This window comes from Corvus hawaiiensis, chromosome 13 (assembly GCF_020740725.1).
Source record: "Corvus hawaiiensis isolate bCorHaw1 chromosome 13, bCorHaw1.pri.cur, whole genome shotgun sequence".
Taxonomy (NCBI): domain Eukaryota; kingdom Metazoa; phylum Chordata; class Aves; order Passeriformes; family Corvidae; genus Corvus; species Corvus hawaiiensis.
The window spans coordinates 28,501-54,801 of NC_063225.1; the positions used below are offsets into that span (position 1 = coordinate 28,501).

At 40.3% G+C, this 26,301-nt stretch overlaps 2 protein-coding genes across 4 annotated transcripts; both read left to right on the forward strand.

Moving 5' to 3' along the window:
• Positions 1-2,060: 2,060 nt before the first annotated feature.
• PYGO1 (pygopus family PHD finger 1) lies at positions 2,061-15,382 on the forward strand. Its single transcript, XM_048317669.1, has 3 exons — positions 2,061-2,187; positions 6,589-6,674; positions 8,446-15,382. The coding sequence occupies exons 1-3, from the start codon at positions 2,139-2,141 to the stop codon at positions 9,565-9,567; spliced, it is 1,257 nt and encodes a 418-aa protein (XP_048173626.1). The 5' UTR covers positions 2,061-2,138; the 3' UTR covers positions 9,568-15,382.
• A 1,287-nt stretch (positions 15,383-16,669) lies between these two features.
• Positions 16,670-26,061, forward strand: DNAAF4 (dynein axonemal assembly factor 4). 3 transcript variants are annotated; one of them, XR_007206557.1, is made up of 10 exons: positions 17,927-18,481; positions 19,063-19,210; positions 19,573-19,706; positions 20,596-20,836; positions 21,576-21,721; positions 22,326-22,435; positions 23,148-23,301; positions 24,326-24,431; positions 25,516-25,747; positions 25,859-26,061. XR_007206557.1 is itself a non-coding variant. In XM_048317668.1 (9 exons), the coding sequence occupies exons 1-9, from the start codon at positions 16,760-16,762 to the stop codon at positions 25,623-25,625; spliced, it is 1,185 nt and encodes a 394-aa protein (XP_048173625.1). In that variant the 5' UTR covers positions 16,670-16,759; the 3' UTR covers positions 25,626-26,061. The 3 variants fall into 3 exon arrangements, 2 of the variants coding, with proteins under 2 accessions (XP_048173625.1, XP_048173624.1); XM_048317668.1 differs by lacking the exon at positions 17,927-18,481 and adding an exon at positions 16,670-16,795 and having other exon boundaries at positions 25,516-26,061; XM_048317667.1 differs by having other exon boundaries at positions 25,516-26,061.
• Positions 26,062-26,301: the final 240 nt, after the last annotated feature.

Below are 26,301 nucleotides of genomic sequence, written 5' to 3' on the forward strand. Positions count from 1 at the left end.
AACCAATGAGCAGTGAGGCTTATCAGGCGGTGAATAGTGTGTCATAATGAGAACTTCTGTAGATTTTTGGGGAATATTTGGGATGCTGGTGTAGCAGGCACCTGAGCCAGTGAATTAGTTCCTTTCACACACCACATCAGCTATTTCCAGTGAGAGTTTAGAAGTGTAAAGTTAGTCCAACAGGATTCTCACAGATTGCTCACGAACGACCTGAGCCAGTTAAAAGCTGAATTTGGATGAACAGCGCAACAGACATAGTTTTTTGCAACTAGAGCACTGGGTTAAATCTGAATTCCCAGCTCACATTTCTGATGCAGACAATCTCCCCGCAGGAACCTTTATAGGCTCAGTGACATCAATCTGCGCATTCGTAATTACAGTCTACATGCCATTACACGGCAGCAGTGCACAAAGCTCGTGCAGCCCTGGGAGAATCAGTTGGGCCTGCAGCAAGCTCTGTCACAAAAAAGGCAAATCTCTTCACAGATGAGGCGCATCTTCCTCCAAATATAGACAAGCTCACACCTACCTCGCCAATAACAGGCTCTACTTCTCCTCAGTAAGATTACACAAAATCAAGCAGCACGTCCCATGAGAATACTGGCGGTGCACTGTACTTCGAGGCACTCGTATCTGGGATCGCTGCAAAGTAAGAGACTGTGGACAAATAAAAATGATGTCTAGGGAAGGGCAGAAAACGACATGAGTTACTTTCTCCACTTTACTTTTGCATTTTGCATGTCTAACTAAGTAAGAGTCATACCAATATCTTAACCTTTACACGAATGTAACTTTTTCCCCTCAGAAAAAGTCTTCCAAAGAGTACCAAGAGTACCAACTATCCATCTAACAAGAAGGTACATAGCACTGCCAGGTATTGTGAAGTCAGGTGTGCATGCTGTACAGCTGGGCGTTTTTTTATCCCGCTTACGGGACAATAAATCTTTATTCAAATGGTACTTTTAATGCAGTTGATTAACAATTTTGATCTAGATCAAGAACTCCATATGTAACACCTCTAAAACGCAGCCACTTCAGACGACGGGAAACTGAGGCAGAATGCGTTTGCGCAAAATTACAGCGACACCGGCACCGATTCATCTATCGCCGTGTGTTTTCAAGGGTTCCGCAGGGTTAACCGACGCTGCGAGGGCACCAGCTCGGCCCAGTGGTTTGTGCGGTACCCCCAGGCCAGAGACCCGGCTGGCGGGTGACGCCTTTGTGCGGGGAGACCCTCCCTGAGGAAGGTCCTCCGGCCTGCCCGGCAGCCGCCGGAGCGTGGTACTCCAGCCATTCAGACACCCGCCCGCGTGGGCTTGGAGAACGGGAGTCGCAGCCCGGAGGCGGGAAGCAGGCGTGAGACACGTGCCGCACCGGAGCCGCGCCGTGGAACCACTGGCGGCCGAGAGCCGGTCCCGGCCAGCGACTCCCGCACGGCGGCCGAGGCTGCCCCCAGCCCCGCTCCCGCCGCGGTCCCTGCGCTCAGGGGCACTGTCGGCCCCGGCCAGCCCCGGAGCCGTCCCGCGGCCGGACCGAGCCCCGGCGGTGGCCGAGCGGAGGGTGGTGGCGCCGGCGGAGCCGCCCCAGCGCGGCGCCTTTGTTCCGAGCGGCGGCGCGGCCGGGGCCGCGGCAGTCCCGCCGCGCTCATGGCGGGAGCAGGGGGAGCGCCGCGGAGCGCCCCGCGGACGCTGCCGCTCCTGCGCGCCCGGGAGCCGGCGGGCAAGGGGTGCTCGGCGCACTGAGCGGCGCCGTGTCCGGCGGGGGCGCTGCGCGGGGCCCGGCAGCCCCGGCGGCGGGGGCCGGGCGAGGCGGGTGCCCGCAGCCTGCGGGGGCCCTGCCCGGCGCGGCTCGGCGCTCCGCGGATCCCAGGGCGGCCCCCAGGCAGCGGCGCTCCGCTCGCCGGACCCCGCCTGGCCTGGCCCCCGCCGCGTGCTGCAGCGGAGCCCTCCCGCGCCCAAACTTTGCAAAGTCTCGTAGCTCCGCTGCTGGGGCGGCGGCGGCGGCTACGGCAGCAGCGGGCGGGGGCGGTGGCGGAGGAGGCGGGGGCGGAGGGGGCGGGGTGCGGGCCGGCGGCGGCGGCAGCAGCATCAAAGAGCCCCGATTCCTGGCGCCCTGGGAGCCATGCGCTGCTGTCTGTAATGTCAGCGGAACAGGAGAAGGACCCCATCGCGCTGAAGAGATCCCGAGGTACGGCAAGGGCCGGGCCGGGCCCGGGGGCGGCCGCCGCTGGGGCCTGGCTCCCGTGCGGAGCGCTGGCCGAGCCGCGGGATGCGCGCACCGCCCTCGCCGCCGCTTCCCGCCGGGCTCCCCTCGCCGCGCAGCGCGGGCCGGGCCGCCTCCGCTGCCGTCCCTCCCTGCGGCTGCGGCGGGGCCGACGGCGCGGGGGCCCCTCGAAGTTTGCTTGGTGGGGCCCGGCCGGGCCCCGCGGGCTCCCGCAGCCTCCGGGCCTTGAAAAGCAGCCCCGGGGCTCGCTGTGCGCGCAGGTGTGCCCCGCAGGGGAGGGCGGTGTGCGGTCCTGTCTCTTGTGTGTCTGGGGATGTGCAGCGCATTAGTATGCAGCGAGCATACTGCTGGTGCAAGGGAATACGGCGGCACTGCCACATGTCCGAGTTCGTGCTGATGCAGAGCCCATAAATTACACTTGAGTGTTCGCTTTTCTGCCCCCAGTCCTGGCTGTGTGCTTGAGTCTAGTTGGGGTTTTGTCTTTCCCTTTCCGGGAAAAAAAAAAAAAAAAAAATCGAAATATTATTCTTTACTAATAACACTGGTGTTTGGCTCTGGTAAGGTTCGAAGTATGTGTTTCTTTGAAAGGTGTAGGGAGAAGGGTAGAAATGCAGTGTCTCCGTCGACTTCGGCAGTGCAGCTGACTTTAATGGCAGTGGCACATCAGCCTGCGTAGCGATAGTTGTGTCGTTATGGTCCTTAGACACAGAAATGCCTTTCTGAATGAAATAATCAAAGACAGCAGGATGGGTGACTGAGTTGGGTGAAAATCGGGGCAAAATTATAAAATTTGCAATTTAGTGCTTCTCGGTTTTTTGCCTCCTGTTTTGCCCCTGAAATTCTATTGTTCTTGACGTTTTAAGCTTTTTTTCTGGTTGGATAAGTGGGAAAAGGTGTGGATTCCACGGTGCGCGTTGTCGTTGATTTACAGGTTGCTTTTCAGAAACTGTTATAGTAACAGCTGGATTGCAACCTTGAAAATGAGAGAATGAAAACACACAGCACTGTTACAGAGGAGACTGGGATTCATTAGACTCCTCCACTCTCAAGCCCCGATTCTGCAAATATTTAAGCATATATGGCTTCGCGTGCCGGAGTTACGCGCCGAGTTCCACCTGATTACAGCTTAGTATCAAAACTGTTTACAGTCTCAGGGCCTCAGAACAGGGTCACCAAACCCGGTTGAAATGAGACTATTTTTAGTTCTCTGTCTATAATGAAAAGTTTATTCAGCCATTTGTGTTTGTTGGGAAAGCATTCTTACTGAGATAAAGCACCGTTTAAAAAGACTCTGGCATCCACCCTCTAAAAACCTAGACAGAGATTTGTTAGTGAATATGAAAATATTCTATACTGTATTTGCACTATGTTAAGTATGGCATAAATTAGGTGCTAAGTCAAAATCCCATAATGCGTAAACAAAACTACAACTTGCAGTTCTCCTGACTCACGCTGAAAATGTCCGTCTTGTGTATGTATGAAGTAATAGAGAATATGAGGCTTATCTCTTCTCCTTTGCCCAAATGTGAATGGCTGAAATTAATTTTAGCTGTAGTTTAATGGGGGAATAGTTATCAGATAAATATTTTTATATTTAGGTCCGTGAGATAGATGATGTCCCAGTCAAAAGGATTGTATTTTTGCCTGAAAAATTAGTCTCGGACAATGAATAATTTTTCATTAGTGCAGTGTTCCAAAATGCTCGGTGCCCCTTTAATGAAAGTCTGTGTGGTAGGTACCAAAAGTGACTTTGTGGAAAGTTTCTTTTGGCTGCATGAAAATGAGCCTTATTCACTCTTTTTTGGAGGTATGCTAGGACTAACGTTCTGTTTCCTTTCATGTATAAATTAAATCATTATAGAACCCACAGGGAAAATATAAATTCTTAGGGCTGAATTTAATCATTGGCCTCACACAGTGGGAACTGAAAATACAAAAGCTATGTGCCTTTCCAGACACAGGACTCCCTTCTGTAAACTGAGGCATGTGAATGGCTTTGCCCACGAAAATAATTCAGGTAGAAATTGCTGGAACTTGTCACTGGAATTCTAATGTTTATATGCTTATGCTTTTGAAGACTGATATCCCAGAGAGAGAATTTATACGTAGCTTTATAAAGTTTTAACTTCAGCGACTGTAAACCAGCACTTGTGTATGACCTTCAGTATTCTACTTGATCACAAATTTACTGATGTCTGTGCTGCTAGTTGTTGAATTTATTAAAAGAAATCTGGATATTTGTAATATTTTGCCATCAGCAATTAACGTCATTTATGTTTTAAGAGTACAAGGACACAAAGAGGAGCGTGTTTTATGCGGTTGTGAAGATTAGCGTTCGCAGTCCAATCTTACACTGAATTTAGGAACGCTGGAGAAAAACCTGATAGAAAGTGCAGGAACAGTTTTGAGAAAATAGATTATCAAGAAGGTGATTTATAGAGTTGAAATTTAAGGGAAATTTGCCATCATTCTTTATGTAAAACTTTAGGCCGTGATCATTTAGTATCTACAGGTAATGCAGTGGCAATGCTTCATAGCACACTAAGTATATGCAGGATTTTATATTCTAAATCAAGGCAAAAATTCTCTTTTTTTAAAGAGACTTTTCCCTAGTTTCTCTGATGGTAACTTAGACCACAATATGCTGTGTGCAAGCATGAGTTTATTTCAAGAACTTGATTGTGAAATCGTGCCCTTGTCTTTGAAATTCTGACTTAAAATTTGATGGGTGTTGATCTGGGATATCCATGTATCTTCCTTATGTGCAATGAAAAATGAAATCAAATTTCAACAGTGACAGCTGAAGCCAAAGGGAACTTATTGAAGGACAGGCAGAACTGGATTCTTACTTGAAGTAGGACCAGTAAATTCCCCGAAACCTCCAAAAAAAAGGAGGCAGGGAGGAAGTGCTAGGAGTGAAAATTTGTCAGGCCTCCTTGGATCAGGAGTATTTGAAATAGCTTGGGTATTTTGGTCTGTGTACAGTAGGTCTGCTGCTTCCCTGTGAGAAGAGACAGTGTTGCTGAACAGTCCTAAAGCCAGTTTACCTATCTGCTGGGAACACTTATCTAACACAGAGCAGTATCATGTCATACGTTGTGCCGCTTTACATAATACTGTTGATAATTCACAGTTATCGCCAGGTTGTCTTTGGTGATGAAGACCTGTGCGTTCAGCTGGATGCTTGCATCTTGATAAAGTTTGACTCATATTCTGAATATGAATTTTAAACAAACAACAGTACAATTTTTTGGTTGGATTGTCTGCTTACAGTTCTATGCTGTTACTATATAGTTACATAAAAGAGCAATATCTTAATGGCCCTGAGAAAAAAAGGAATTAATATAGTTTCTTAATGTAATGGTGTTAGTACTTCAGTGTGTGTTGCTCTTGTCAACCTGAAAATGCTTCTACATACTTCAGCTCAGGGATTTCTTTGCATTCCCCTATCACGGAAATTTCGCTTGAGCCCCATGAAGATGGACTGACTGGGATAATAATGAGTGTGCTAGATTTGTTCTTCATCTATGGTCTAACTAGGGTTTTAAAAATGAAAGCCGCAGTTTATACAACTTTGAGAGCTTGTCCCACTGTTGTGAGGGGTGAAGAGGAATCCCAGGTGAAGTACAGATATCTCTTTGTATTGCTCAGGGTCAAGTCTGATTGAATAACCAGTGAAATGAACATTCCTTACTTCTTTTTGTGCCAAAACAGCCTTGCTCAGTCATTCTACGAGGTTTCTGCAGAGGTGGGCTGGTTCACTTAGAGCCCCTCTTATTTTCGGCAGGTGTCTTTTTGTTTGATCAAGTCTTGGATTTAGTGAAATTTAGATCTGGTACACTGGAGGTTCGTCTAAACAACGTGGCAGGTTCTCAGTGGTTTTTATTCACGGATCTACTACTGTTTGCTTTTCCTTCACGGGGGATTGTAACACTCTGTTGTGTATTGCTACACTGAGTTTGATAAACGCTGTGTCTGTGTAAGTTCAATAAGAGGGGAGTCTTAGGCACGGCCTTATGCAGTTCTTTTGAAAGTTTAATGAGTTATAAAAAGAAGAAATACTTCTAACTGGTGACGTGGAGATGTTAAGAACCAAGGAACAGATGAAAATAAAATAAATGGAAATGTTTATTTCAATGGAAATGAGCAGAATGGGACACTGAAGTGATAGCAGACAGCGGTATAGGAGAGATTGTTAGCTTATCTCCACATGTGTGCTCCTTAAGCACTTGCAACATAAGGCACCAGAGTCAATCAGAGTTCAGTATTTGTAACAGATATCTGTTGCTATGGCAGTTACTGGCAAACTTACAATACAGTCTGTAAGAAAACTAATGCACTATTGCACTGATTGACATCTTGTAGGTGGTGACAGTGGATTGGATGGGTTAGGAGGACCAGGAGTTCAGCTTGGAAGCCCCGATAAGAAAAAGCGCAAAGCAAATACACAGGTAAATTCCCCTTACTTCTTTTGAATTCTCGATAAGTAGCGCACTCAAATGTTGTTTGCTGGCGTGACTATCTCTCATTGTTCAGAATATCGGTTGGTTGTCACAAATAGCAGCTACATACCGAATATTTTGGTTTTACTGGGAAGTTGAAATCTTCCTAATGCTAGTTATTTGCACCAAAGTTATTTTAATCTCCGTAAGTTGCCAAAGATGTATACAGAGAAGAGCACAGTGAGACTGCAACAACTTGTATTTTTACCATATGGATTTGATTCTGAGACAGACTTTTTTTTAATGACTTTGTAGCCATTGGTAGAAATCTGTACAGCAGGAGTAGTTGCCATGAGACTGCTTCTCTCCCTACTTGCATTCCTGTATGTGTAGGTTTGTGGGCTAATGAATCAGTACAGTTTGTTAATGTTTGACCAAACTCTTGGCATACTGCCCAAGTGATTTTCAAGCAAAAGCTGTAAGGCAGGTAGAGCTCCTTTGCAGTGAATCCCTGCAATTTGACATTTCTGTGCAGTTTTTCTTTCCAGAAAAGAAAGCCTCGATACAAAACATCTTAAGCAATTGGATATCTGTAGTGCAGAGTTTTCCTTTGTGTGTTCATTCAGCTTTGAGTGAGAGTATCTGTTAATTTGGTACTGCCCAGTGGGAATAATTTTATTTATGTAGGCATAACAATCACTTTCTCTTAGGCCTATGCAGAGTCCATTGGGATGTGGAACTGTTTTCTTCATTTTTGTTTTGTTTTAAAGTAGTCACGGGGAAACCTGCTCTGAGAAATACTCAGTTACTTTACAAGGTTTCACACGTCTTTCTTGGTGGAGTTTCCTTGTGTTCTAGAATGGTAATAACTCTAGAGGACATGCAGATTAGCTTCCATTCCTTCTGACCAGGTTCAAAATTTGCACTGCAGCAATTTTTTTTCTTTTTTTAATAAATTTTAAGTCTTAGTTTACTAGCACTTAGGAGGAAATGCTTTCTGTGAGCACAGTTAGCGTGAGGGTGAACCCAGCAGATGTGCCCTACAGGCTAGCCTAGAATGAATTTCAATTGTATAACTTCAGTGGTGACATTTAAACCGACTCTGGGCTCCATTAAACACTCGATTATGCTCTGTAACCTGAGCATAATCCTTGTATTTCGTACCTACTGACTGTGCTTTGCAGACTGTCCACAATCGCTGAATGCTCGTAAGGGATACCTCTGTTTGGTATAGAAATGTACAGCATAGAGTATTCCACAGACTACAGAAAATACCAGTCTGCTGACTCCTATATTCTGTATGCCTTTTTTAGAGTTAGAGTACCATTAGGTTTGTATATCCTCATAGAAGTGGGGTGTCTTGAGACATGTATGTTCAGTAACGTGAACCCAAAATGAAGTTAGGGAAATGCTTCAAATCTGCTCTTCGATGTTTGGAAATACTTTGTGTATGGGTTTGTGATGACTGGATTTCTGTATTGTTGCTCGTCTTTTGTAAAAGATTATGAAATAGAAGTCACAGATCAAGTTGTATTTTCAACTGCAATTTTTTTAGAACACTGAGACTACTACAAATCACAACATTATCTGGAGCCCAAGCTCCTCTCCTGCCTCTGTACTGAAATTTCAGACAGCCTGGCAGGGTACATTGGGTGAATTTTACGCAACAGCCGAACAGTTCTTTCAGCGGTTGTATTGCTAATCCAGGACCTTTGTGGTTGGTCTGTCTTGCAGGGAAATACTAAAACTAATTAAAATGTTGTATTTAAAATATTTGTAGGGGTCATCATTTCCTCCTCCATCTGAATACGCTCCACCACCGAACCCAAGCTCTGACCACCTTGTAGCTGCAAATCCATTTGATGACAACTATAATACTGTGTCTTATAAACCACTTCCTTCAGGAAATCCATATTTCAGTAATCCCGGTTATCCTGGCTTTGGAGGCTATAATACTTTCAGAATGCCACCTCATGTGCTGCCCAGAGTGTCCTCACCGTATGGTGCTTCTTACTCCCTCAGAAACCAACCACATCCTCTTCCTCAAAACCCTGTTGGCATGGGTTTTAGTCGACCCCATTCTTTCAGCTTTGGTCCACACGAGAACCCGGGTTTTGGGAATCAACCACCTTATAGCAGTGGTCAGATAAATCAAAATGTCAATATGCCTGCTCAGCATTTCAGGCCAAATCCTGGGGAGAACTTTGGCCATTCCGGTCAGATACCTCACCCGGATGTGCCAACTAACTTTGGTCCTGGAAACAATCCAAATTTTTCAAATTCTCAGCTAGAGTCAAACCATTCTTTTGTTCCTCCACCAAACGCATACAACCAGACAAAATCATCGGCACAAAAGCAAGACTTTAGTCAAGGTGCAAGCAAAGCATCCAGCCAGAACACTGCTGCTCATCAGCATCATCACAGGACAGAGGACATTGTAAGTCAAGGTAACAGTGACCTGAAGAATGTTACTCGAAACAGTGTGGTAGATCAGGATAACAGCCATTCTAATAGTGCTGATAACACCAATGCTGGCCACTCAAATGGGACTCAAACCAAGTCCCGCCAGCCCCGAGGTACTGCTGAAGGATGCAACTCTGAAAAGAGCAGCAAAACACCCCTCCATCCCAGTCGTCATGGGCACTCGTCCTCTGAACCCGTCTATCCGTGTGGAATTTGTACACACGAGGTCAATGATGACCAGGACGCCATCCTGTGTGAAGCCTCTTGTCAAAAATGGTTCCATCGGATCTGTACAGGCATGACAGAGTCAGCCTATGGCCTTCTCACAGCAGAGGCATCGGCAGTGTGGGGCTGTGACACCTGCATGGCTGACAAGGACGTGCAGTTAATGCGCACGAGAGAGACTGCGGGACCGCCTGCGCTGAACACAGAAGGCTGACAGCCTGAATGGGTGCTGGTGGAGGAAATACTTGCTACGAAAATTCAGTTACAAATTGGGTACTTCACTTTCTGCAGACAATCAGTTGTGTTTGATTGCTGTCATCTATTTTTCCGTAATTGTTTTCATTCATAAACTTTCATCTCAGCTTTTGTACTCTTAGTTTTATGTGTCCAAATGTTTTACAGGATGGAATATTTTTTATTTCTGATTAAACTGTAACTGACAACTGATCGGAAGTAGGGTGAGCGTTGACAATATTATTGAAGGAAAAATGTGCCTGAATGAATAGCCCTAATTTGCTAGTGTGTATTAATGTGTTAACTAACACTAGCATCTAGTGCTTGGTTTTAATGGTACTATATTTGCAAGTACTCATTACTTTCTTTTTTTCTTTTGGCGTGAATGTCTGTTATTGATGTTCTTGCTAGCCTTTCTCTGAATATAGTGGAGATGACATGGAGGAATGTGCAGTACTAATAGTTGTTACTTTAGGGTAGATAAAGAGAATTTTGTATATGCTTTTTCCTACTTTTGAAGGAAAGCATTACTGTGCTATTCAAAAATCATGAATTCCTGCTTAGTAACACAATGAAACCCGCTAACTATTACACATTTCTGTTTCCTTGAAAAGGCAATAATCTCTTTTGACTTCTCAGCAATTACTTGCTGAAGGCTCTTGCTAGGTCTTGCATTATTTGGAAATTGTTGCAAAATAGGATTAAATTGGAAAAAGAACACATCAAGTTTATGAAGTCCACTGCTTTAAATCTAGAGAATGCCAAAACTAGGGTTGCACATATAACCTTAAATCTTTTATCTTGAGGGCATACCTTGGGATACAGTCTTTGCATCTGTCACGGTTGTGCAGTCATGCACCTCTCTCTCATTCTTTCTCGCTGATGGTTCCAGTCTCCTGCCTCAGTGCTGCCTGAGAACTGTGAATGAACTAGTGCACGGAAAATCCTGGCCAGCTTCTAGGGCTGTCAGCTACAGCCTACTCAGTCACCCTGAGCTTACACAGTCCACTTGGCGTGAAGGAGGGGGCAAGGCAATGGAGTGTGCTCTGCACAGGCTCTGAATTGCATTATAATTTGGCTAGCAAAGTCTTAAAACTAAATTCCCACCACTGCCTCTGCCAGTCTTTCAGTGAGGGGGTGGGAAATCTAAGCTGAAGAAAAGAAATACAGCTGCGATATCAGGTGAGTTTTGCTCACATCAGAACTAAGTAGTCAGAAGTTTAGCTCCTTTGCTAAACCTTATATCCTACTGACAAGTACGAATGGCACTAGAGCTTCTTGTGTGATGCTAAGAAATTCTATTTTAATAAGGCTAATTTGATCTTATTCTTGATCTCAAAAATAACTCCCCTTCTTTTTTGAGTGTTGGGAAGCATCTAGCCTTGAACAGTTCAGCCTTAGCAGTGCAATAAAGTTGCATGCGCAACTGAAAAAGTTTCTTTAGAGAGAAATATTGGTTTGAATTAATAAAAAGAGGCACTGTAATAACAGATTCTGCTTGTAATATGTACCACTGCTCTGGAAACAGTCTTTAAACAGCAATTAAATCATATGTCAAGCTCACAGGTACTAGTCATAGTTCCTTAATGTGATAAATTTTTCAGGTCTGTGATGATGAGGGATATAGGAGTTTATAGAGAATACAGTCATCTAATAAAGAGGTAGTTTTTATGGTAAGCCATGCTAATGAGTGAAAGTAAGGCCTGTTTGATAGTTCACCGTCATGTTTGATTTTAAATGGGCTCTACTGTGGTACATTCCTGGAAGATACTGTGCGGATCTACGCACACTTTTCACTTTTATTTTAAAAGTGAAAAGTTTTGCTGTGTAAGTGCAGTATTGCCTTTTTTTTTTTTTTTTTTTTTTTTTTTTTTTTTTTTTTGGCTTGCCTCTCTTCAGGAAAAAGAAAATGATGTCTAAAGTGTAAGTGACATATTTCATATCTTGGGAATTTCCCTGTATGGAGATGTAAAGTGTAAGATAGATCCAGAGCTTCTGTTTTAATCACTAGTAGCTTTAATTTATTACATTAACTAGACTTAATCTTGTTGTGTTAGAGGTGTGATTTTAAAACCGACAACAAAAAAACAAACAAGCAACAACCTCTGTTACAGGAGATTTATTCTTCAGTAGTTTTCCTAATAACTGACAGACTGTTTGAATTTGCTTTTGGTACCTGAAGTAGCAATTAAGCCAAACCTTGTTTAGATAGATTAGTTCCTCTGGGAATCGGTTTAATCTCTGCAACAATTTGCACTGTGAATGTAATGGAGCTGGTTCACACCTACAGTAATGTAAATGAAATAAAAATCTTGCTCAGTGAAAATTCAGCAAAAGCTCCAATGATGATATTGTTACCTTTCCCACTCCCACATCCCATGCCTCTTGTGAGAAGATTTTTGGGGCATTTGTTCTCCGAAGTCCAATTAATGTTTTAACATTTTGGAACGGACATTGTATTTAAAATAGCCATGTATTTCTTAATCTCTTCCTCGACCCAACATGAAGTTAGTCAGGATATTAGTATTTAAATAGGGTGTTCTTATAAACTTAAAATCAACTGGAATATCATTTTATAAAGCCTTAAATTGTGTATTTGTGAAACTTATTCTAACAATTGATTTTAGGTTTTTCTAAACTGATACTATACTGGGTTTGTAACCCGGTAAATTTTCTGCATTTATTAACCTGTAAGCTCAAGGCATTAGCAAATGTCAATTATATCAAATAAAAACAAATTAAAAACCCACCCCACACTTGTTAGTGCACTGATCCTAGAGATATGACTGACAAGGATCTCCAGAAGTCATCCAGCCAATATGCTTGCCCTACTGATATGCTCTTGGCATACTTGAACTTTTTATCTAGAGAGCAGTTATATTTTGGTTTTCTCTGCATGTATTGACTAGTAGTAGTTCAAGTATGCACAGGAAAAACAGCAGTCATGTTTGATTAGTAAGGTACTAGGAAAATGTCAGCTGAGTAGCATTAGAAGTTAGTTCTAGAATGATGGGTGGGAGGGAGGATGGGTGGGAGGGCTTACTAGAGTAGGTGAGGTTTTTTGTAATACTCTCTATGAAACAATTTGTATTGAACTCTCATGCGCTTCTTTCATTACTGGTGATTTAGACTGTACTGGTGCTGCACACCAAAAATATTGCAAAGATTTTGTAAATCTTGCAAACCTTAACATTTTTATGGGAAATGCCTGTGTCCTTTTCAAATAGTTTCTGGTCATGGACAGAAATGCAGCCTTTTATTGCTCCCAAATTTTTTTTCCCCCTAGGCTGAAATAAATAGGTATAACTTGGATTTTACTGTCCTTTGGTACTGGTACTGTGTACTTCTCTGCTAGTGACCAATTTTAAATCAGAAAACATGTAAGTGACAGTGCTGTATACAGACTAGAGGGCAGGTAGCAAAAATCCTGTTTCTTGCTGGTTTAGTCATTCCTTCTGCAACTTGAAACAAGCAGGTTGACTCTTTGTGCCTGTCTCTTCTTTCAGAAGATGGACCTGATGCTTACTTCCAAAGGTTGTTTAGAGGCCTAGTTATTATTTGAGATCTTCAGATGAAAGAAGCTAGAGCAAAGTATGAAGTTTGCTCTACTTAAAACAAAAATATAATTTTGGGGGCTGCTCAAAGAAGATTATACTTTGTGACCTCTGAAGTTTTTAATCTAAGAACCAGTTTTGTAATAACATTTTTCAGGCTTCATTTCAAGCATGGGAGAATTAATGAAGTCAGTGAAACTGCATGCACACAGTCAAGAATGTTTTAAAGTGTTTGCAGTTTGGGGCCTGTGATATTTGCAAGTGAAGTGCTTTTATGGTTTGAGATTTTTACAAAATTGATGGTGTTAAAATGTAGCACCTTTTTAACATTTGTCTTTATTCCAACTTAATACAGTAACGCATCTGCATTAAATATATCCCTTTCATTTTATAAATAAGCATTGCCTGTCAGTAAAAGTATTGGTGTAGCATTTTTAAAAAAGGAAGTCATGCTTCTTATCATGTTGTATGTGACTTAAATGACTGTTTCATATTAAAACTAATCTTTCCTTATGTACTGCTTAAATATACCTGTTTTGGGATATCAGTTCAGTACTTTTTATACAATCTTGAATGTGTTCCACATTGGTGACATGTATTTTTGCAACAACTTTTCTGTTTTGATTTTAAATTAGAGCATGTCTGAAGTAATACATGCATTAGTGCTGTGGTGTGTGACAAAGTTAATGTATGTAATTCAAATTGGAAAAGTTTCCAGACTTTGTCCAACATTAACCCTGTGGCCAGGGATTAAATTACTATGTAATACAAATTATTTCATGCCATGATGTGTTTTAAGCTACTCTATGAAGTATGTGAAATATTATTGTTTACGGATTGGTAGCTGGTGTGGTATCTTGCGTAGAATGAGGTATGATAGATGGTAGCAATTCATGATAATTAAAACTGAGTACCTTTCAGAACACACAGCACTGATATGCATTATCATCTTGTTGCCCTTACTTAATGTGAATTTCTTAATATTATCCACTGATAAATGGGTGAACATTTGGTAATCAGCTCTTGGGCGTGAAAATTCTATTCTAACGCTCTTTACTTGTTTTACAGAACATATGATTTTTTTGTTCTGTTTAGAAGTCATATAATTTTTTTGTCTGTTGGATGTGATTAGATATATACAGGAGGATGTAGAACTGGATGTATTTTAAAGTTGTTCTGCAGTTGCTAAGTTTTGTCAGAAGCTTTCTATGTTAGAATAAACTCTTCCCTAAAATTGGAAACTAAGTGTACTTAGCAGAACTCTTCAAGGCAATATAACTGTCCTACACTACATCTTGAGTTATGCACATTCACTTCTTTATATGGAGGTGATAACTTACGCTTTATGTAGAAGAAAAGAAAGGTCCCTTTAATGGCCTAGTGCTGTGTGTCATCAGTTCTGAGGTAATTAGTTCTGAGTGGTGTTCAGGCCTTTAGAGGTGCTGCCTCTAGCTTAAAGTTTTCAGTGGCACCCTTATTAGTCTCCTGGTTTAGAAATGGCTTATCCCAACACCACAGAGAATACCTATTTCTGCATTGTTTACCATACGTGATTAATTTTCCTTTTCACGTTCAAACAAATGGTCTCAAAATAATTTTTTGATCCAACCCCACCTTTTTACTTGGAGATTTGTGTACTGTATTTCAGGAATTGCTGTACTGAAGACAGTTTGGGATTGGAGTTATTAGAGATGTCCTGTCTGTTCCTAGACACTCATGTTTTCCTCTACAGAATGGCCTGAATCTGGACTTCCATATAAGGAGGGCAAGCTCTTAATATACTTCTTCTTTCTTTCCTTTTTTTTTTTTCTTTCTTGTTATTTTTTTTTTTCTGAAATGTGAAATAATACAAAGTTATTAGGGATTTTTATTTAAAACGTGGTCTTTCCTCCAAGTTTTTGTTTGTGGCCTTTAGAGCAGGCGCTGTGGGCCTTCTAACTTGGAAATTTTTGTCCACATTCTCCTTTTAGAGTTAAAAGTGAGTAGAAAAAGACAAGTTACCAATCTACTGCCATCCAAACAATGCAAAATATAAGCTGATTAAGATTGTTGACATTTAATTTTTTTTTTGTTAATAATGATATGATATTTTTACCTTTTAGAAGAACATACATCAGAATCTGATTCAAGTGTTCTTGAAACATGTATATGGTAGACTTTGTCCAGCACTGTATGTAACTTTGTTGCTTTCTGTTGTCTGGTTTCAGTTTCCTTTAAAATAAAGATAGTTTTTGAGGGGAAGTTGCCTGTTGACTTTATGAAGATGATGTAATGCCTAGACGGACTCTTCTAATGTTCCGTCTGCGAGAATGCATTTGGATTAGGTGTAATCCTGCAAGGAGCAGCATGAGGTCATATGGATCAGAAAATACAGCTCCTGCCTCTCTTGGAGAGCTCTGCTGTTCTGTAAAGGTGTTAATCGGCAGTAACTTCAAAGCAGATGGGAAGAGGTCTTGTGCCTTCAGCCCCATTTCTTTCCTTGTAGGATGGGAGGGAAGGCTCAAGCACCATTTTTCCTGAATAGATGTTTTTTTAATAACTTTCTGTACTTGGGAAATGATTATACAAAGAATTATTTATTCCAATTTATAAAATTATTACTAAGCTCTTCCTGTTAGTTAAAATACCAGAACAAACACATACCACATCACTGCCTTACCAATAATTTTTAAAAGTAACTAATATAGATGGTCCCAAGCCACGTACGTGAAACAGTTGGAATAAACAGAGTCTCATAAAATGTTTCTGCTATTTGTAAAAGATATGGAGGGGTGAGAGAAATGAGAGAGAATTTAGAAGGGATGGGAGAAAAAAAGGTTAATAATTAAAGATAAGAAAATGTAAGCTATTTAACGGATTTTTTTTTTTCTCCCATATATTCAAACTTCTGAAGGCATTAGAAGTGAAATAACCCCAGAACAGATATATGTGTATATAGGCAGCTGGAAGGTCCAGAATATTAATATTATTAAGGTTTGTCTGGAACATAAATCTGCATCCTTCATATCATAGGAGATGGGAATTTAGGAATCAGATTTTCAATGGAAAAATTTATCTTCTTGCACTGCAAACTTTTGACCGATAAAGTTAGTGCCAGCAGAAGAACCATTATGCATGGGTGTCTCTTGTTTATTTTGCAAGTGTGTCACAGTGAGAGTGCTTACTCACAGGTAAGGCTGTGGTGTGGAGTATGTGGGACAGAGGTGGTGTTTCTGAACCTACACATCAATTCAAAACTTTTAAGGTTGATCCAAGACCTTGCTGAGTCCCTTTTGTGTCCTCTAGCAGCTAAATCTGCTACTTTGACATAAAAATGTGTCAGTGATATTTACTGTCTCCTACAAGCTTTGCATTGCAGATGTAGCTTTTAAGTAAATAGACTGTATGGTTGATGTATTGGAGCTCTTTTGTGTAATTTGAGAAGACAAATACTGGTAACCATAACTGTGCCCCGTTTTGTAAAGCATGTATGCAAGGTATAGTCCTTCTAGCAGGAATAAATACTAAGCTGCTTCATTTCAGTGTATTCTCTGTGATTAAACTAAAAATTACACCTGGGTGACCAAGGCAGAAGACCTGCGCTTTACCATCTGTGAATGAACTCTCCATAACTGAAGGATGCGTTCTGGCTCACTAGAGCTTCATTCTGGAGTGGTAAGAGATTTTGAGTTACTATTACATTATAAGCATTCCAGGTGCTGCTGCTATGTACTTTGAATGTTCTTGGAAAGAAGAATTTCATTCAATTCTCATATTCTAGTCTGTGCAAGGATTCTTCCAGATGATACTGATGTGGGTGAGCGAGGGTGAAGAATAACCCAGAAATCATACGAGTTGTGATGGATTTCTTGCTCTGAAAAGATTTTAAATCTCTGTGATGCCCAGTTGTATATATATATACAGTACTTAAAAGTAATCTCTACTATTTGAATATTGCTGTGTGTTATAAGTAATAGAACATAAAAATTAAATCTTAACATAGAAATTAAATCTTCAGTGATGCACATCAGAAATCCTAGCTAATGTGTGCCATGTTAAACTCCATTATTCTTGGTCTTATTTTAAAAGAAAGAGGGAAAACTAGACTTTCTGGTTCTAGATTTTTCCTAATAGTTCTAGGTAATTGTGTACTTTTGAGGAACTCAAACATACATGCATTTTTATCCAGCTGTGTTTGGCTCGTCTTTCAGGCCATATTCTCCAGAAGCGGTTGCTTTCAATATGCTAGACTTTATTTTGGCAGATACAGTGTCACAGTTTGTTTGAGAAACGTGGAGTGGTAATGTGCAAATTACCTCCTGAGTTTTTGGCAGAGACAGTACAACAGACAGTATTGCTTAGCAATAGCATGGGGCTGCCAGTATGACCCAGTTATTTTTACGGGACGTGTGGAAGTTTCAGTGCCAGCATTGCCTGAGTAGGTTAAGGAAGGTGATCCTGCCCCTCTGCTGAGCCATGGTGAGGCCACCCGTGGAGTATTGTGTGCAGTTCCGGGCCCCTCAGGACAGGAGACATGGAGCTCCTGGAGCAGGTCCAGCAGAGAGCTACCAAATTGATCAAGGGTCTGGAGAATCTCTCTTACAAGGACAGGCTGAAGGAGCTGGGCCTGTTTAGCCTCAAAAAGAGGTGACTGGGAGGGAACCTCACCAATGTGTATAAATGTCTGAAGGGAGGTGCCAGAGGATGGAGCCAGGCTCTTCTCAGTGGTTCTGAGAAATAGAACAAGAGGCAACAGGCAGAAACTGATGCTCAGGAAGTTCCACCTGGACTGAGGAAGAACTTCTGTGTGGGTACAGGCTGCCCAGAGAGGCTGTGGAGTCTTCCTCACTGGAAATATTCCAGAACCATCTGGACACAATCCTTTGCCATGTGCTCTCGGATGACCCTACTTGAACAGGGACGCTGGACTGGATGGACCCGCTGTGGTTCCTTCCAACCTGAGCCATTCTATGGTTCTGTGTATCAATCAAATCCGTCCTCAACTTTTGATAGTTTTTTGCCAGAAATCCTACATTGCCAGCACTTTGTCTTTCTATAGAAAAGTATGTGGATGATACGAGCTGCATTCCTTCCTGCTGTGCTGAGCTGTGTGTGCTGACAGCCAGAGCCGGGCCCGCGGCCTTCAGGCACTTCGGGACTACAGCTCCCGGCGTGCGCCGCGGGGCCGCGGCGGCTGAGGCCGGGCAGCGGCCCCGGGGAGCTCCTGCGGTCGCGGCGATGCCGGTGTGGCTGCGGGAGCACAGCTGGCGCCAGACCCTCACCGCCGTGTACCTCTCGCTGCCCTTGCGCGGCGCCCGGGCCACCCCCGCCAACATCTTCTGCAGCGAGCAGTACCTGAAGGTGGGCGACCGCGCCCCACTCGCCTCATGGGCCTCCTGCCGTGCAGGGCCGCGGCCGCGGGGTTACTGCGTAACCCTGCTCAAAAGCACGCGCGCCGTACACCGTGGCAACTCTTGAAGTTCATAACCCTTTATCTTTTATAATCTCCCTCTCTGTGCTGCAGGCTGTTAAACGCCCGTCCTGCGGCAGATAATGGCTTTACCACTGCTCATTCCCTACTAATGCTCTTGCTACTCAAGAGGTGCCAGCTGCCTTTACTCTCATAAATGGACTGAATTAATACCTTTGCTTATACTGTGAATAATATTTCTAAATTTGAAATCCATGGCTTCTGTTGCAGTGCTGAAGAACCAACTTTTTTGATCTCGTTAATAAAATATATTACTTTGTGATGCCCCACCGTTAACGGGAAGGAAGCACCTTTTCTGGGCCTCTGCAAACCTCCACAGTGGATACAAGGCAGATTAGTTCTGTCAATAGTATCTGTTTCTTGAGGTTTACCATATGCTTGTGCTGAGTGTTTTGAATATGTGAGACTTAATTTAAAATAGTAAATATTAGTACAAATTATATTTTTATAGGTAAGCATCCCTCCCTTTTTATTTGAAGCCATTTTATATGCTCCCATTGATGACACAAATAGCACAGCAAAGATTGGAAATGGAAACATTTTCTTCACCTTGTATAAAAAAGAACCGGCCATGTGGGATTCCCTAACTCTAGCAGACGGTAAGCTCTCTACTCTAAAAATAAGCCTGCATGTAAGGAACCCATACAGTGAAACTTCTGCTGGTAGATATCTGCTTGGTTCAACCTCGTTGTTCATTATTCAAAATACAAAGTATGTGAGAACAAAGAACACCTACTGGTTCTAGCATGTATGAAATTAAACAGTATTTCTTGTAAAACATTTTGTGTGTAAGCAAATCCTAATTTTTCTCTTCTAGACATGGGCTTGGTAGACACTGCTTTGTGGAATTTTAACCGTGTTGCATTTTGCCAAAATAGCAGAAGAAATCGTGTTTTCATTAACATGATACATACCAGTAGAACTCCAGGCCTAAGTGACTAAAACAGTTTATTCTTTTAAGCTGGCAAGGAAAAACTACAATATCTGAGAGAGAATGCTGTTCTAAAAGCCCAAGAAAAGGCAAAAGAGGAGACAGAAGCAAAAAAAATTACAAAACAGGAACACAAAAAGTATGCTTTGGAGGCCACAATGAAGGTAGGTTTAGAAAGAGCTCTACAAGACATACATGTAAACAACTACCAACTAATCTGGCAGATGCTTTGTTAAATGTACCTTAAAAAATACAAGAACTACCAATTTTTAATATAGTGGTGGTGACCCTTGTTATTTCTTTGCACTTAAAACATATTTATTACCAAATAAAGGTCTTTTGTGGCCTTTGCAGGTGTTTAGACCTTTAGCAATGTGAAAAATACTGATTTAAAAAAAAAATATTTATTTGTTGTTGTATTTTACATCAGACTTGCTGTTTTTCGTGTTTTGTGTGTTTGTATCTCTGTTATTCTGCTTTTTATGTATATTTTAAGATACGTTCTCAAAATTTTTATGTATGTTAAAAGTCTGGTCACTTCACTTGTGTTCGAAGTATTTCTCTGAAGTGTGCAATAAAATTTTAGGATTGTATATGCAATATGGACCAAAATGAGCTACAGTTAGTGACTGTCTTAGTTGCAATGTTGTACCTATTCTGCATGTGTAATAATCTCAAAGAGAAGAGGATAAATAAGAAACAGTGTATTAAAATGATCGCATTTATTTTGCATGTCTGTATACTCCAGAGATGTACATTGGAACATGGCTAGGATTTTCACTGTTTAGAAGTGAAACTTATTTCTGAGTGTTCCTGGATTGTACCTTAGGGTTGTTAGTAAAATAGTTTAAAAAATGAGATTTCTAAAAGCTAATCAGAAATCTTTACTCTCACGGTAATTTTTAAACATCTTAATTAACTCAGCTTGTATGGTCACATTATCGGTTACACCATGCTTGGGATATGAAACTGGGAAAATAATGGTAACTTGAACTTAGTCATGTTAGTATTATCAGATGTTATGTATCTCATAGGGCTTTTTTGTTCAAATAGCTAGAGGAAGCAGAAAGGAAAAGAATTGAAGATCTGAAAGAAAAGGAACGGCAGAAGGTCGCTAAAGAGTTGGAGTTCTGGAAAAACCAACAAAAATATGCTGATAAATACAAGAGCGTACGAAAAAAAGAGGAATTACATCAAGAAATAAAGCCGTTAAAGGAGAGGACAAATGAAAAAATGAACAAAAGTAGGATTCCCAATGAAGGAGCTTCTAATATCAGACTCAAATCCACAAAAGGTTGTATAATTGAACTGTACTTTATAATTCTTTAAAGTGTAGGTATAACTTTATTCCTAGATGTTTCTAATGCATCATTTATCTTTGTCTCCACCTTACTGCACCGGTTCTTGTAGTTTGCAGTTATTTAAAAATGGTTATTTTCAGGCAATTTATTGAGCTAAAGCACATGAGTTCTTAGCTCTTGATTAAGTCTTTGGAAATACAAGGGTGGGTTTTTGTTCTAAGCTTTAGAAAAGTAAATCAGAGAGCCTTTCTGATAGTGTAATGTGGGCTTTCTGGGAGTGGGGTTCCTGTTACCCAGTTACCTAACTGCTAGATTTCATAGAAATATTCAATCTCCTTTTGCTCTCTCTGTCCTATGTCTTGGCTCCATGGCAATTCAGGCAACTAAATCAACAGAAGACATTTAATTTTTTGTTTGTTTGCTTTGATAGGCTAGTTTTAGCTCTCATTGTTGCCCCATCACAGCATCACACAAGCAACAGAGAGGTGTAAGAGGAGCTTAACTTAATTTGTGACAGATGCTGAATCATTCCATTTATTTACTGGCTACACTAAGAAGAAGCATTGTTTGAACCTTCCCTTCAAAAGAACAAGTCTAAACTTTTCTCAAGCTATTAAAGGTTTAATTCTAATATGCCACATTTCTAAATCGGATGTACTTTGGACTTTGGTAGAAAATCAGAAAAATCTTTTGCTTCATTTTTCATTTCCAGTGCTCTAACTCTCTTCATAGGTCATGGTTCCTGTAGTATATTTTCACAGAATTTAGAGGAAGAACAGTTACCAGCTCCCCGAGCTGCAGCTACAATTAAAGTCAGCTTTACACCACGAGTTTTTCCCACAGCTCTGCGAGAATCTCGTGTTGCAGAAGAGGAGGAGGTAAGGTGGGGAATTATTTATTGTGTATTCAGAAGGTTGAAAAAAATTGTATCTGTGCCAAGGAATGTTACCTGTGCAATATCCTTATTTTTCAAGGAAGACTGTTTTATTTAAAATAAGATATAAAGAAACAATTTTATATAAAAATTATTTTCACCATGTGGTTGTGCAGATTAATAAATAACTTGTTGCTTTTTTGGGAGGGGGAGAAGAGGCAGCAATATTTATTTAATTCCTTGAAGTAAAAAATTTGAAATATCTTAACTCTTATATTTAAGATTCTTTAAGTTCTGTCTTAAAAGAAGCTCACAGTGAGCTCTTTTGAGCTCAATTCAATGAACACAAAGTAATTTTGAAAGATCAAAAACAAATAAGTAAACAAAAATGTATTAGGGATGTGGTAACCTAACTTCTCTTGGTAATAAAATATTCGGGGAAACTTTGAAGTTTTTCATATTGGATACTATTAAATATTTCCCTCTGTCCAAAATATGTGGTCAATAGAATTCTTTGGATAAATATGAGTGAAGACATGAAAATAAAATCCTTTTCTGGATTTGCATTTTTGCTTCAGAAGTAATACTTGCACGTTTTCTATTTACAGTGGCTACATAAACAAGCAGAAGCTCGAAGAAGAATAAATTCTGATTTATCTGAGCTGGAAGATTTAAAAGAAGAGGAGAAGAATACAGATTGGTTAAAGGACAAAGGAAAGTAAGTTGCATTCTGCTTGAAGATGTATTAAAAATTAATTAGTTATATGGTGTTTGTCTGCTGTTTAGTTTTGGTATATTCTGTTTATCCTAGACGCAGATGGTGACCGTCTAGAGTAGTCATGGCAGTCGTACTAGAGATTTTATTGACAACTTATGGGGTCAGAATCTGATAAATCATGAGATGCAATTGTTGAAGCTCTTGATGAACAAAATCATTGTAAACACACTATGCATATTCATCTTTGAAGACAGTTAAGGCAATGCACTATCATACCTAGGTGGATTTAATTTCATTTGTACTGTTTTAGTGAGAGGTTAAACATCTGTCTAAAACAAACTTTAGGAATTTGATACAAATATTGGTTTATTTATAGAGCTGTGCTATACAGAAAGGTTTGATTAGGCAATCATAATCAGATATACAAAGCTTTCAAAATTAATCCTGTGTCTAAATAAATGTGTCCACTCCTACAGTTCTTCATTGCTTGTAAGCAGTGACTATTTTTGTTGTGTATCTCAGCTATATTGTCAGCGTCAAGGTGCACTGAACTTCAGCTATGTCGTTCTCAGAAAAGGCTATAAAGGGGCATTTCAAAGGAAAATATGCTAAAAATTCAAATTTTTGAAAATGAGTTAACAATAAGTAGGTGTTTATTTTGTATTTATGCCCTTCTTTAAAGTGCATGTTTCACTTCTCGTTTAATACTTAGCAAAATGTTTGCAATGGGAAACTACCTTGGGGCTGTAAACGCGTATAACCTCGCAGTGAGGCTGAACAATAAACTTCCCCTGCTGTACCTGAACCGTGCCGCTTGCCACCTTAAACTGAGAAATTTACACAAAGCTATCGAAGATTCCTCTAAGGTATAAAAATCCAGGACCTCAGGCTGTCACCTTATACATTAATGTGATTTATTACTGTGATGGTTCTGTTTTAAGCAGATCTGTAAATACATACTAGTGCAATTAAAAATTTTAAAATTCAAACTTGATATAATGAAGCCATGGTGAAATATTAAAATTTGATGGTGATTAATGAACTTTCAGAAATTTAAAACAAAATGGCAATAAAATAAAACCTAAACCAGGCTTCCACACGTTTGTGACAAATGGCCATATGTTGGCTAGTATGTTTCTTTAAAGATAACAATATTGTGGCAGTATGTACACTTGAAAAAACCCACAACTTGGAGCAGAGAAAAACAAAACCAAAGTATACACATACGTTTTCTATTAGGTTGTGGTGTGCTTCATTTGGTTGGAAGGAAAAAAAAAGTGGTGGTGATGAGCAGGATTACCTTAAAAAACTTCCAACAAACCAAACATTTTTAAAGAAGGGCTGTATTGTCCTGATGTTTTAGCAGCTGTTATTGTGCAAGGAGAGGAATGATCTCAAATGGCACCTGAATAGTCTGGAAAATTTTTCCAATATTTATCTTCTTTTGAACTAATACGTACTTGAGTCTTGAAATTTGGGGTTTTTTTTGGTTTTGTTTCTGTTTTTTCTAGTAACTACTACTAAAACACATGTACTTTTTTAGTACTACCTTTTTTTTTTTTTTTTTGATAGCATGGTATGTAATATGATATATGAAAACAGAATACGTTATTTGACTGCAATAAACATTTAGCATGGTATTTGTCACTTTTTAGCCATGGCAATGTAACTGTAGTTGGCAAACCGGGGTGATAGATACAAATCTTAATGCCTGGATTCACAAGTCATTATAATTAATTTGAATAGCTATTTTCTTTTTCTGTTTGAATAGTTACTATGTTACTGTATAATAACAGTAATTAGGTGAGAGAAGTGTTTATAAATTAGAAAAAAAACCCAAATTATTGAAAATCTACTTACAAATACTTTTGGATGTTCTCCTTTGTAAAGGCACTAGAACTGTTGACACCACCTGTTCCTGATAACGAGAACGCTCGAATGAAAGCCCATGTGAGACGTGGAACAGCGTTTTGTCAGCTGGAATTATACACTGAAGGTGAGGCCTTTGTTCTATGAAAACATGCACAGGAATTTATAGTGACATACACGTAACTCTGTTTAGCTCAATGAGGCTGTTCACACCTTTATGTTTTCAGGAGTGACTTTGAAGAAGGCCTATACAATCTGTGTCTGTTTGTTATGAACCTTACACCACATTCTTTAGCAGGTTTTTTTTTTTTTTTAATTTACTCGATAATTGTAATTCCACTTGAAAAATCTTTACAAGTTGGAGAAAATTGACTGCACTCCTAATTTAAGGAGTTTTTCCATTGAAGAAATGAAAAAAACCTGAAATATTTCTAAAATACTTGTGAAGTGCTTTGTAACATCTTTGTAAAATGAGGTAAGAAACCCATACTGCTGAGCGATACGATTCATCAAGTACATGTCCTTTGTGCGAAAATACCTGAATTTACAGTGTCCCTGTTAAGTTCCTCAAGAGCATCAGATGAGTTTTGTAAAGCAAATTTCCAAGTGAAAGCTGATAATAGAAATTGCAGAATATTCAAAGTGTCAGTGTTGAAATACTAAGCTTTGGCCATTGCTTACCTTTTTCTACTTAGGCATCACTTGGTCATCCCTTTAGGCTTCATTTGCACTTCGAAACCTGATAAAAAAGACTTAAACTTAAGCATGATTTTACTTCCTGTACTCATGATCTGTTATTTTCCCCCCAAACTCTTGTTCTCACAGTTCACGTCTTTTTTTTTTTTCTTATTTTCACACAGTATCATTTTCTCTCTTCTGTAGAACACTTTAGAACAGTCCCCTCATGCACACACATATATATCGGAGTATATGTATGTGAGTGAAGAGGCTCTGTTTTCATGTTTCAAAACCTGAAAATGTTTATGTAGTAGAGTGTTTCCACTGAAATGTTTTGTGAAATAAGATAAACAAAATATAAATTATTTACTGACAAAGTTAAACTTACGTCATTCTTATTCCATCTTACTCAAGAACAAACTTCAAGATCAATACTTTATGCATATGACTGGGGAGTAGTTATTTCCAGTTAGTTGCTAAAGAGGATGCTCTTGCATTATTGATTGATATTCTTATTAATGTATCTATATTAGGTCTCCGGGATTATGAAGCAGCTCTCAAGATTGATCCTAAAAATAAAAATATAGAAAAAGATGCTGAGAAGATTCGACATCTAATTCAAGAAACAATGCAAAGTTCTTAATTAAAGAAAAAAACATGAAGAAACTCTTTGATGCCTTTGAGGACACCAGAAGGAATCTTACTTCTCTTCAGTGTGTGTTACCTAGACATTTTTCTGCTTCACTTGGAACACTTACAAAATTGGTAAAAGATTGGATATAGTAATTACTATTATTGGAAAGTATAGTATTATAAACATGATTAGGTATATTTTACATAGTTTTGATACAAAATTGTCTTTTTTTTTTTTTTAAGCATCTGTATTACTCTGACAATCTGAAACCCTTGACTTGAAGCAGTTCCTTTTCGTTAAGTGTTCTTTCCAAAGTGGGACCATTTCAACTACACTTCTTTCAATAGCAGTTTTAGCAGACTTCTGAATTTTCTACATCAGTCTCTTTCCTGAATACCATTTATGACTGATTTCTGTCTTTATAATAAAGTATTTATTATGCAGATATGTGTTATTATGTGTGAATTTTATAGTGTTGGAACAGGGAGAAGGTGGCAGGCATTGCTTCCAGCTGTTTTACTTTGAGCCTTGAGAGGAGTGCTGAGGTGAGTCAGAAATGTCTGGGGTAGCTGCTGCCCTGCTTTCCTACAGATAACTACTGCATTGCACTGGAGGGGGCTGAAAATACCTTTTTTATAGCAGCTGGAAGGAGGGCAGTGCAGCAGTTTGAGTGCCTCAGCTGAGT

What these genes read in the sequence shown, in the direction of transcription:
- PYGO1 (XM_048317669.1), top strand. Translation starts at nt 2,139, where the DNA reads ATGTCAGCGGAACAGGAGAAGGACCCCATCGCGCTGAAGAGATCCCGA. An exon ending in CGCGCTGAAGAGATCCCGAG is followed by an intron (nt 2,188 to 6,588) that starts GTACGGCAAGGG and finishes GACATCTTGTAG; the next exon opens with GTGGTGACAGTGGATTGGAT. An exon ending in AGCGCAAAGCAAATACACAG is followed by an intron (nt 6,675 to 8,445) that starts GTAAATTCCCCT and finishes AAATATTTGTAG; the next exon opens with GGGTCATCATTTCCTCCTCC.
- DNAAF4 (XM_048317667.1), top strand. Translation starts at nt 18,359, where the DNA reads ATGCCGGTGTGGCTGCGGGAGCACAGCTGGCGCCAGACCCTCACCGCC. An exon ending in GCAGCGAGCAGTACCTGAAG is followed by an intron (nt 18,482 to 19,062) that starts GTGGGCGACCGC and finishes ATATTTTTATAG; the next exon opens with GTAAGCATCCCTCCCTTTTT. An exon ending in TTCCCTAACTCTAGCAGACG is followed by an intron (nt 19,211 to 19,572) that starts GTAAGCTCTCTA and finishes TATTCTTTTAAG; the next exon opens with CTGGCAAGGAAAAACTACAA.